This window comes from Simochromis diagramma, unplaced genomic scaffold, assembly GCF_900408965.1.
Source record: "Simochromis diagramma unplaced genomic scaffold, fSimDia1.1 OVJJ01000304.1, whole genome shotgun sequence".
NCBI lineage: Eukaryota > Metazoa > Chordata > Actinopteri > Cichliformes > Cichlidae > Simochromis > Simochromis diagramma.
Genome location: NW_024387030.1, coordinates 16,515,668 through 16,527,494, shown reverse-complemented (window position 1 = coordinate 16,527,494; position 11,827 = coordinate 16,515,668). Strand labels below are relative to the sequence as shown.

The following is an 11,827-nucleotide window of genomic DNA, read 5'->3' as shown; positions in this document are numbered from 1 at the left end:
CAACTAAATCAAATACTCATTTCTCCTCTGGCTTGTAGAGCTGTTTAATCACCTGGATTTATCATCTGCCTCCCCCAGAATATGACAGATCTAAACAGGGAAATACATGTTTGAAAAAGAAAATATCCACAATCCTTATGATCACCAACAAAAGCTTGCAGCTAGACAACAACATTTACAGCAACATTGCAAGCTTACAATTTAGAATAATTCAGTGCATTTTAGGACCTTTTAAAATCTCAAAAATATGGTGGCCAAGACGTTCATATCAGGAGCACCATCTACTAAATTCAAAATTTTTAAATGACAAAGTGCATTCAAGATTGTACGGCTTTGCTGACACCAGAACTGTCAACGTATCCGAGGCACATTTTATTTGGTGCTTTACACAAGGGAGGGAGAACTGAGGGCGCTACATCCAAATGCACTTCTGACAAATTAGCCTGTAGGTGCTGATAAAGTGATTGTTTTAAGGTGTAACTGGAGACTCAGGCAAACCACACAACCCAAACTTGTCTCTAACACAATTACGAGGTTTCATTAATAGACGAGACAACAAACATCTCTAAAGCTCCAAAACTTGCCAACTGATACCAAAAATAGTTTAGATTAGGGGAGAAAATGAGAAATAAACGCTACAAACCAGAGGTGACGAGTGTACATTTGCCTTTGGGGTCAAATGTGGCTGTAGCACATTTTTTTTAAAAGAACACAGACACACGTAAGCTCTCTGAATGGAAACCCCACCTATAGACCATCTTTTTACATTTGTTAAAACACATTTCAGAGACCAGATGCTTTGTTGCCTTCCTGTGCTGAGCTGAGGCTTCGTTTTTCTTCCAATAAGCATCCTCTGAGAGAGAACTACAGCACGACAGCAGATGTTTCTAGTCCTTTTTACAGCCTCCGATGGGCGTGCAAAACCTGGTCTCTGGTCAGCCCTTCAAACCGAGCCAGAGGTCATCAGTGAGCCTGGGAGACGACGCTCTGGCAGCGCGGGCAGAGGCAATCCGCTGAGTTGGCGGTGTAGCGGCGACACCGTGGGCAACAGGCAGCAGAGGTGGGCGTCACTGCGATACTGTAGGCGCTCTCCTCGCGGATTACACCACCTGATAAAACACAGACAGATTCTGGTGTGAAACTTGAAGATTTGCAGGTCTGTGAATGTATAGAAATGCAAAAAACCTGTCAAAGCAGTTTGAATAAAAGTAATTTCAACACCAAAATCTTACTTTATGTGACAAAGTATAGATTACTATGGTTGCATACTAAAAAAAAAAAGGTAAGGCATTGCTGTGACAGCTATCAGCTGCTGTTACTCTTATCTGGGAGTTTTAGGCTGAAGGTCCTCACCCTCCAGGTTGATGAGGAAGGTGCCATGGTTCAGCAGAGCCTCCGGATCCAGGTCTCGAGGCATCTTTGTGGCCAGGTTGACCCGAGCTGCCATCATCAGCTCAGCCAGCTGGGAGGTGGTGGAGGTGGGCTCCTCCTGGAGAGACTGGAAGTAAAGTGGATGATGGCAGGAGTATATATATTATATATATTAACACCTGGAGGCGTCTTAAAAATGCATCCACCTTTGTGCTTAACGACAATAAATGTCCTTAAGACCCTCCAGGGGTTAAAAACTTCAAGTACAAAGTAGTGCACAGTGTTTCACAAATCAAAAAATGCACGAGTGCTAATATGAGGCACCAGAAATACAAGTTTTTCAATTTCAGTGCACAACAGCAGCTGTCCCGGTAAAGGTAATGTCTGTAATTGTAATTAAGCAAAGTGGCACGGTAGCTTGTAAAATCAGCCAGATATTAATTGATATTTAAATTGGATTTCAGTCCGTTTATGACTTTAAAAAAAAAAAAAAGCTGGATGGGGTTTTGGTGATGATGGGCCAATCTTTGCTCTCCCATTCTAAGTTGTTTCGTGAGTACTTCAAACTCTGCTCAGAATGAATGAAGATGAGTGAGAAACTCAGACAATTTATTTTCTCACTGTTGTGCTTGAGACGGGTATATTGGGAAGCGTTTATCATGCTTAGAGTGATGCAACATCTTCCTATCAAATTCATTACTATTTCTCTTCTCTCTGCTGCAAGGTGAGAATATGAATGAGACGAGGAGAAACTAGCATCATCATAAATAATGTTTTGACGTTGGCAGACTCTCACACTAAGCTGTAATCAGACTAAAGCAACTAAATTAGCTGATTAACTAATTTATGATGTATATATTTATAAACTTAAATTTATGGATGCATTTATTTGTAACATTTTACAAAGTTACAGCGCGTGTGGATGTTCACCTGGGGGGGTCTTCTTCCTTTAAAACAAGTTTACTAGTCTAAATTTAATTGATTAAGAAATGAGTAATCATGGACGTCCCTTCACTCCGGCAGCCGGCTTCTTTCACAGCTTGCTGAGCTCAGCAGGTTGTTCACTAACACCTACTATCCTACACCAGAGGGCTAGTACTAGTGCAGTACACTACAACAGATGACCCAAATACAGCATCTCTAGGTCAGTTTAAAGTCTATATCTATTTCTTTGATGTTAACAAAACCAACACAAAAACAAACCCATGGGAGTTTGTCACACAATCCTTCTGCACTGTCGCACACACTTCCGTTCAGTTTATATGAAGAGCCAGCTTACCTCCATGAGTTCGAACAGGAGACCTGGCTCGATGGCGACAGTGAGGTCGTACCTGGCGGCGTTTTTGCCAGGAATGGAAGACAGGAAGGAGTCCCTGATGGCACACGCTCCTTCCACAGCCTCCTCTAATCCTGGTCGCCGCCACACAGAGCTGCTTTTAATCCAGCCACTTTTAAATAATGTCTCCTCTTCTATTGAAACACAGAAAACATAGAAAGGCTGTGGTGGAGAATGCATGCGACAGTAAAAGAGTAACCACAGAAAATCGAAAGACGCGTACTGTCATGTCCCGGTGCGTGCAGGTACACCTCTTCAGCCATATGTGGCAAGATCGGAGCGATGGATCTCGTCACGCCATCAAGAATTTCCTCTAAAACCGTCTGGCAGGATCTTCGACCCAACGAGTCCTCTGCATCGCAGTACAGTCTGACCGACGGAGAGACAAAGACATGAACAAAGCTACTGGAGGCAAAGGAATCTTTAACATGTTCTGACATGTTACCTGTCCTTGATGATACTGAAGTAGAAGCTGGAGAGTTCTCTGGTTATGAAGGCCTGCAGCACACGGATGACCCTTCCAGCATCAAACTCACTGTAGGCGTCCGTAACCTGGGAACAAAGAGACGTCAGCAGGGGGCACAAATGTGCTCGTTTCATTAGTTGGATGGACTACACCTTAAACACACCTTGATGCTGTACTCGCGCAGCAGGTGCAGCATGTACTGGTCGATGTAGTGCATCTGTTTGGGATCCACAGCCTGCAGTCGTGGGTCGAAGCCCTGCAGGTTTCCGAGCAGGAATTTCAGAGTGTTCCTCAGCTGGAAGGCAAACAACAGCCATGAGAGGAGGTGCAGCAGGTGAGATGAACGTGGCGAGCAGATAAACTGCACCTTAAAGTACCTTACTGATACTGTCCCGGGCTGAGCTGAGCGCAGAGGGGCCAATCTGGACCTCAGAGAAGACGTTCGACTCTGCCACCCACCAGCGGAGCACGTCTGCCCCGTAGGCCGGCTCAGTGGGGCCCTGGCAAAGATGACAGGTTAGAAAGTTTCTACACAGAAATGCAAATTTATCTTCTCAGTTTCAGCTTCATTTAAAATCTTTTTTGTGTGTTTTTTAAAGTGGCAAACAAGGAAATGGTAAAATCAAAGAATCACAATTGGAAATCTTTGATGTGTGAAGTCCTATATTTGCAGAGTGTAGCTCTGACACAACATGTAGATTGTAGTGAACAATTTAACTTTATCTTAATTTTAAATCTAGAACAGGTTGAAAAGTCTTCATCCGTTTTACCTTCCCTCCATTAATGACCACATCAGGATCCACAACGTTGCCCACCGACTTGGACATCTTCTCTCCTTTCTCACTGACTGCAAAGCCGTGGACCACAAGAGACCTGCAACAATATTCATTTTTCAGACACTTTCATCAATTTTCTTTCCGTGTATCATTATCATCTGTGTAGCAAGTGGAAGGCACGCTCACTTGTAAGGTGCCTTGTTCCTGACAGCCACACTGGTGAGCAGCGATGACTGAAACCAGCCTCCAATCTGGTCCTTTCCCTCCACATAAACGTCAGCCCGAGAGTCCGACTCCGCTGCAAGAAAAAGCTGAGCTCTGAGCTAAACTGTTTAAAATCTGAGTTCAGCATTTAATGATTTGCAAGCTATTTTAAGCTAACAACAATAACACATTCTTAATACATCTTTAAAGCCTTTACAAATTAATCTCCCATGGGTCAATGAGATGATTATGGAATTTTTTAATGACTAATACATTGTCATCTAGTATGTTTAGCTAGCAATTTCAACTCCTACAAAAACTTAAGCTAATAACTTCAGACTTTATTGATAATTTTAACTACGCATTTTAAATGACTGAAGCATGTTTAGTTAACAATTTATTTGCTAATAATTTCATTTCTTTATCCCTACTTTTAGATAACAGCTGGAAATTTTCAAGTTTTTACAGCTTCTCGCACTATTTCAACTGTTTATCCAGTTATGTAGCAAATGAACCTTTCAACACTCTCAGTGTCCTGAATGTTTTTGAAAGGGAGTCATAAAAGGCAGGGTGCTGAGATTCATGCTGTGCTAATCAGTTACAATCTTCCAACTGAACAACATGTTCATCAAAAGACATCACTGAGTACTGGCAGTACTGAGGCACTGCGATGGAGTGGAAGGAAGAAATAGGTTGGCTGGTAAGTGATAACACATCTTTACCAAATATCCCAAAATATTTTAAAGGTAAAAAGAGGTAAAAAGTACAAGAGAAGATGGAAAGAGACAAAAAAGAAAATAAATGACTATAATACAAAGACTAGAGTGCCTGTCCCTGTAGCTGAATGATCGAACAACCTGTAACCAGAGATTTCTGGAGCCCAGCTGGGAGCCATCTGAGACGTGACTCAGGCTCAGAGTTTTCCTCCATTTCCTCTACAAATGACAACACAACCACACAGATGATGGAAAAACTCTCATACTTCAGCAAATAAGTGTCTATTTGAATCTCCTGGAGCAAAACAAAGCTACTGCGCCATGTGGTAGTAGTTCAAAAATACCTTCAAAATGCAGACAGTTCAAAGTGAGCAGGATTCAACTCTAATATTGGTTGAATTGCTATTAAAAAACATTAACTCCACTCACACCCCTCGGCAAATTTTGACCCAAAATGTGCTGAATAATAATCCCCCACCCCATTACGCCACCTGCAGCCTGAACCATTGACATGAGGCAGGATGGACCCCTGATTTCATCAAATTCTGATCCTATCCCAGATATTTGTGTTTAACAGGTATACCTAATAAAGTGTGTAATTTCTGCTATTTCAACTTTTAACCCAGTGTGTTTAGTGAACGATTTCACTTCTTTATCCAAACATATATACACCTAGTTAACTGTTTCCATACTATTACCAGTTTTAACCTTTAGTCATACTTATTAACCGGTTTTCATTTTTTCCTACTTCTGACCCTGACAGTGAGCAGGAATTTCTTCCAGTTCTAAAAACAGATAAATAAATCCAATCACCTTGTCCGGTATCTGTGATGTGCTGACGTTTGCTAATCCAGGACTCCGACTAGCCCACTCTCACTAATGATGCTTTGCAAAGCAGCTTACCTGGCATGTGGGACTACATAAAGTAGCTTCAAGTAGCTTTGTCGCTAATAAAACTAATAACAGGAGGTTTGATTAGAGGCACTTTGAAACCTTCAGTCACAGGCGTGTTCTGCTGCTCTGAGACGATCATTTTCAATGTCCTCGGAGAGGTTTTTACAAAATTAACAAAATCCATTAATACTTTTACATGATCTGCATAACAGGACAAACTGAAGAAACTTCAAATGTACCTTCGAGCACTGCTGCCCACGACGCTCCACTGTCAAACCAAATGTCCAGAACGTCTTCTCCACGAACGTAATCACTCGCTGCACCTGCTTTACTCTGAGACAAAAGTATATTTACAGAAAAACTGTGATAAGAGAAAAACATCTCAAATATTCTCTAGAGAAAAAAAATGTAAAAAGCATTGCCCTAAACATGTAAAGCCATGTGCCCTTGACTCCCTATGATGCCTTTAAAATCATTAATTGATATAGTTTCAGTTTTTCCTTGTCCACAGCACGTAAGAAAATGCTTTTCCCAGACTTATCGAAGTCTGGGAAAAGCATTTGAAGTGTAGCTGGTAACTTACCGGAGTAGAGACAGAAGGGTGTAGAGGTAAAGTGGAAATTTACCCAATATTGGTTTATAGATATAGATAAGAAGCATATGCACGAATGACACCATCATCAGCACAGAGGTGTATTTTTGCTTAGATGTCCTTGCAAATGTCATTAATAAAAACGGGTCCCGACACGGAGGCCTGTTAATCCAAGAAAAATCTGATTTACGGCCCCCTGTGTGGACACACACTGGGTTTGACGCACCAGTAGGTTTGCTCCTAAGCTTGTACACTGGTTTAGAAATAGAACCCAGAAGGGCTGTAACATTGTTGCACATTTTTCCTACAGTTGTTGTAGTTTTTACAAAATGCCGTTGCCTAAAAAGTGGGACGGCAAAGTTAAAAATGCTTGAGGATGGGAAGGGATGCCTCTGGCAATGACATCAATGATGGATGACAGTGAGAACCCTGTTATCAGTAATATCTGATTGTTAGCGGTTTCCACACATTAGTTTACGCACCTTCTTGAGCACCTCGGGAGGCAGCAGAGTCTCAATGGGAAGCTCCCACCAACAGTCGCTGCCCTTTTCTTTGAAGAGCTGTGCGATGTGGGACACAGTGTATCTGTAAAGGTCAAAGAATCACAGATGTTTGCCAGTTTGTAAATACTGTTTAAAAAAAAAAAAAAAAAAAAAAAAGAACAAAAAGAGAAATTTCAAGCATACAGTAAATATGTGCACGCAGCTGTTGGTGTGTGTGTTTTATTATGAATGCGTTTGTTGGCTTTACTTGTTGATGAGAGCCTCTCCGCTTTCTTTATGGTAGAAGACGGGGATGGGGACGCCCCAGCTGCGCTGCCTGGAGATGCACCAGTATGTCCGTCTGTCCAGCATGGTGAGCAGGCTGCTCCTGGCCGACTCGGGCAAAACACGCACCTTCTGCAGGGCCTCCTGCAAAATCCCACGCACATACTTCTTTAGACAAAACTGGAAATGTGAAGCACTCCCGCTCACTGGAAGAAATGAAGTGTCAGGTACAGACGAAAAAACTAATCTGGTCCAAATCATCTGAATGTCTTTTACCTTTGCTTTGTCTTTGAGTGACTCTGTGTTGATGAACCACTGTTTGCTGGGTCTGATGACTACAGGTTGCTTTGTCCTCCAGTCATACGGGTAACTATGGACGCACTGCTCCTCCTTCAGCAGAGCATTGCACTGCTTCAGCATTGAAATCACTGAGTGAAGCAAGCATCAGATACATCCATCATCAAACAAGAAACAAACTCATTTTCAAAACATTTTTTTTATCTTGATTAACAATATTATTAAAAAATTATTTCTTTTTAGCAGCCTGTAGAAACCCCGTGCTCTTCCCTCTTTTCCATGTTTTTATACCTTTATCGTTTCCTTCTGTCATTACAGAAAGCTTCTGTAGTTCAGGTCCAGCTAATTCATTGAATGTCCCATCTTCATCCACCATACATTCCTTTGGTAGAAGAATAATGTGCACAAATACATCAGGTTTTATCATATACTGTAGCCACATTATTCATCAAACATGGTCCACACTGTTAAATAAAAATCTCCTTGCATGCATATTGGCCATACTGATTAATGAAAATCCCTTTTTGTATTTTATTTGCTTTTCACAGATTTCAGCCAACTCACAAAGCTTTCAAAAGTCAAAACCTAAGAAATTATGTCTGTGTGTGTTTGTGTGTACAAAAAGAATTATTAAAAAAATAAATACATTTCCAATTGGATTTTTTATATATTTCTGTATTTTCACCTTCGTTATTTCCCCAGAAATATGTTTTTTTTCTGTATTTCTTCCTACTTTTGGCTCATTGGGGCCTCCATATACCCACAAGTTTTTTCTTGACTGTTGGGATTTTTAGTTTTTACACACAGAACACACCACAGGCAGTTTAAACTGCGAGGCCACACTGTAGTCCTCCATCCCATGCGCCGGTGCCGTGTGAACCAATCCAGTTCCCTTCACCATGGTCACGTGATTAGCTGGCAGCAATGGCACTTGTTTGTCAGGAATCGTGGGATGTTTGCAGATCCCACCTTCAAGCAGGGAGCCTAGGAGAGGAAAAAAGATGGAGAAACAACTCTGGTCATGTTCTCAAACTTTGGGGCAGGGTCCACTGATGGGACACAGAAGGAAAAATACAGAGAAGAATTTCATTTCCCCAAAATTCAACCTGGATTATTTTTGTTAAAAGCTCATTTCTACTGCAGGAAGTATCACGTCTGCACCTGGTAACGTGATGCTTCAGACACTGTGTGTTACCTGTGAAGGTGCCTACAGTCTGCAGGTCTGTGCCCAGCAGTGCTGCTATGCTGGCCGTCCGCTCAGTTGCTACTAGAAACTTCTCCGAGTTGTCCGCTCTCTTCACCACAGAATACCTGCAAGCAAGACAGAAAACAACTCACTCAAAACCCCACCACGCTATCCACGTTACTGACATCATAATAATAGTGCCTGGGTTAGACAATGTTTGGTTTAAAACAAACAAATACCCTCTATAGTTATGAAATGGAAACGCATCTCTTAGGTTTAGATAATAAAGTCATGATGACATCTTATAAACAGAAACAAATCGTTTGCTTTTTTCACGGCTGTCACATTTTGCAATGAGACCGAGCTGGACGAGTCTCCAGTGTGTGGTGCTGTTCCTTACTGGGCATTTGGCATGTAGCAGACAGCCTGGTTAGCAGGAATGGTCCAAGGCTGGGTGGTCCACACCAACACGGAGACACTTTCCATCCCTGCACAGACACACACAGTCAGGAGATTTCATACCAGGTGAAAAATGACTAAAAGCTTTATCCACATGTGTGCTTCACCTTCTTGTGAAGCGATCTTTGGTGGAAGCGTGACGAGGGGGAATGTGGCATAGATGGCTCTGCTCACATGCTCGGGGTTGTACTCCAGCTCCGCCTCTGCCAGAGCTGTTCTGTAAGATTTGCAGCAATAGATTCAAGATTGGAAGAAATTATTACAAAGATGTAATAACTGCAATAAACTGCATTACCCGGATGAAGGAGACCAGAAGACAGGCTTGTAGTCCTGGTAAATGAGCCCCTGAAGAACAAAGAGGGACAACCACATTAGACCATACACTGGAAGCTAAAGATATCTCAGTGAGTCCCATTTTGATGTTTAAATTAAAAATAAATAAATAAATAAATAAATTAAAAAAATGTTCTCTGACTGGAGTTTGGGGGTCTGTTAATCCAGCTGACACAAAGAAAGCCTGGTCATGCTGAACCTGCTTTGTAGATACATCACTCTACTGTGACACTGCCTGATGCTTAGATCAGATCAGACCCACCTTACTGTGCATCTCTTGGAAGACTTTCAGCTGAGCAGCCTCGTAGGTGCCATCAAAAGTGTAGTAGCACTGATCCCAATCAGCCATCACCCCCCAGCGCTGGAATGCAGCTTTCTGGCGGGCTATTGCTCCCTCTGCAAACTCCCGCGCTGGATGAGACAAACCAAACAGCAGCTGCATAAAATCTGAATAAAAGTCACCAGAAAAAGCCTTCTTTCTACTTCCTCCTTCTTCTTCTCACCTTTCTGTCTGATCTGCAGAGGACTAAGGCCGCTCGTCCCCAGGTCTCCCAGAGCCTTCAGCTCAATGGGGAGGCCGTGGCAGTCCCACCCTGGGATGTAGTGCACCTGCCGCCCTCTTAGCATCTCAAAACGGTTACAGATGTCCTTCAGGATCTGAATGGAATAATAATTGAGAAGCTAGTAAATATTTACAAATCATGAGGGCAGGAATAAATACGCCGTTGTTCGCATCCAAAAGCTCCGTCTTATTTGTTACTTGGGGAAACTTTCACTATAGGAGGAAGAGTAGGTGAAATATACTACTTCCATGTTACTCTAACCTTCCCAGTCTCAAATTCCTTTGGAATGCATTTCCTTTTAACTGGGCTCAGACAGAGTTCCTTTAACAGAATAAATTTGATGTATTTTGTTGTAAACCAATTATCAAAAAGGATTCTTACTATGCAGAGACATCCAGGAGAAACCTTGGAGTACAAAATGTTATCTTTAACAGTTGATGTTTAAAGGACTAGTATAACTTTTATAATGAACAGTGACCCAATTTTTGGATTTAAAAAGGCTAAAGGTGGGTCAGGGTTGGTTGGCAGATGGTGTTAGCCCTGCAACAGGTAGGTGATCTGTCAGGGTGTGACAGCTGGGGTAGGCTCCAGCTCAACTGCAATGCTGAATTGGATAAGTGAAAGAAAATGAATGGATGGATGTGACCTTATGTACAAAGATGCTTTTGTTTTCCTCGTAAAATGCACTCATTATTCTACACGTGTTTTGTGGTATAACATTATATTTGCAAACCAATTTTCATTGGAGGAGGACTTGATGATAGAAAGCTGAAAGGTTTCACTTTTACCTTATTGAGAGCGTGTCCAACATGAGGGTCTCCATTAGCATACGGAGGTCCATCATGAAGGCAGAACTTATTCTTGGCCTTCCTCTCCCGCTGCCATGAGTACAAATCTGCAAAACCACACTCCTGCAAAAAACAAAAATTAATATCTATTAAATCTTGAGTGAGCTATTTCCAATATGTATGAAGGCATGATATAAGTATTTTATCACGTGTGACCAGGCTTAGTAATCCCATTCCTGTAACTTTTACTCGTGTGTTAATTTATAATTTTCTCAAGTCAAAATAGTTTTATTTTCTTTGTAAAATTTCTTATACTGTCTTGTGCTAATCACGTTACAGTAATCCTTTTAATATTTCATGAATAGCACTTTAAACTGCCTTGTCGTTGCAATGATCTGCATGTTTCAGCTCAAAATTGAAATCAGGACTAGTTAAAAGTAACAATGATATAGCTGTGAGCCTGAACAGTCATGCCGAATTAAAGACTAAATGCTAAACAAAAGTGTAAACTATTCGTGTGTTGTACTTTATCGAAACCACTTAGTAAGCGTCATAAAAAAAAAAATAGAATTTGACCATTTTTGAATGAGATTTCGTTAGCCTGCTGTACCTGTTGTATTTGGAGTTCTCGGTCCAGAAGCTTCTGTCCGGTCGGTTTCATCGGGAACTCGGTCTTGGGCAAAAGCACTGAATCCTGGTACAGTGCGTTACCGGAGCCGTTCTCTGCGGGCTGACCATTAACTTCACCCGAACCGGTACCGTGACAGCGGCGGCTGGAGGTGCAAGACCGAGCGCCGTGCAGGAGGAGACCGCCTCCCCGCTGTGACCTCCGTGCCCATCGCACTAGCGTCTGGCTCCCCGCCGAACTCCGGCACAGCAGCCGCAGCATGGACAGACGAATAGCTCTGCGGCCGAGCTGCTAACTCGCAAAAACAGACAGCTTTGTTGTTTCTGCGTGAAGTTTCCGTGTTGTTTTAGTCCGCCCTTCTGTATTAGCGTGCTCTGTTTCCTTCGGAAGAAATACAGGAGAGGACAGCTACGGAAACCCAGCGGGGTCATGGGTGAAGCTTTCGCATTTG

At 42.2% G+C, this 11,827-nt stretch overlaps 1 protein-coding gene across 1 annotated transcript; it reads right to left on the bottom strand.

Moving 5' to 3' along the window:
* Positions 1 to 32: 32 nt before the first annotated feature.
* On the bottom strand, positions 33 to 11,793 carry iars2 (isoleucyl-tRNA synthetase 2, mitochondrial). The gene is made up of 23 exons (XM_040042014.1): positions 11,359 to 11,793; positions 10,749 to 10,871; positions 9,901 to 10,054; positions 9,660 to 9,808; positions 9,360 to 9,409; positions 9,172 to 9,281; positions 9,006 to 9,093; positions 8,615 to 8,730; positions 8,234 to 8,403; positions 7,711 to 7,801; positions 7,399 to 7,550; positions 7,106 to 7,266; positions 6,838 to 6,940; positions 6,003 to 6,096; positions 4,136 to 4,247; positions 3,944 to 4,046; positions 3,551 to 3,673; positions 3,337 to 3,468; positions 3,153 to 3,259; positions 2,931 to 3,076; positions 2,651 to 2,841; positions 1,354 to 1,498; positions 33 to 1,109 (listed from the first exon to the last, which is right to left on the bottom strand). Exons 1-23 carry the CDS (start codon positions 11,635 to 11,637, stop codon positions 964 to 966), a joined length of 3,045 nt encoding a protein of 1,014 aa, XP_039897948.1. The 5' UTR covers positions 11,638 to 11,793; the 3' UTR covers positions 33 to 963.
* Positions 11,794 to 11,827: the final 34 nt, after the last annotated feature.

What these genes read in the sequence shown, in the direction of transcription:
- iars2 (XM_040042014.1), bottom strand. Translation starts at nt 11,637, where the DNA reads ATGCTGCGGCTGCTGTGCCGGAGTTCGGCGGGGAGCCAGACGCTAGTG. An exon ending in TTGGACACGCTCTCAATAAG is followed by an intron (nt 10,055 to 10,748) that starts GTAAAAGTGAAA and finishes TATTCCATTCAG; the next exon opens with ATCCTGAAGGACATCTGTAA. An exon ending in GCACGCACCGGGACATGACA is followed by an intron (nt 2,842 to 2,930) that starts GTACGCGTCTTT and finishes GTGTTTCAATAG; the next exon opens with AAGAGGAGACATTATTTAAA.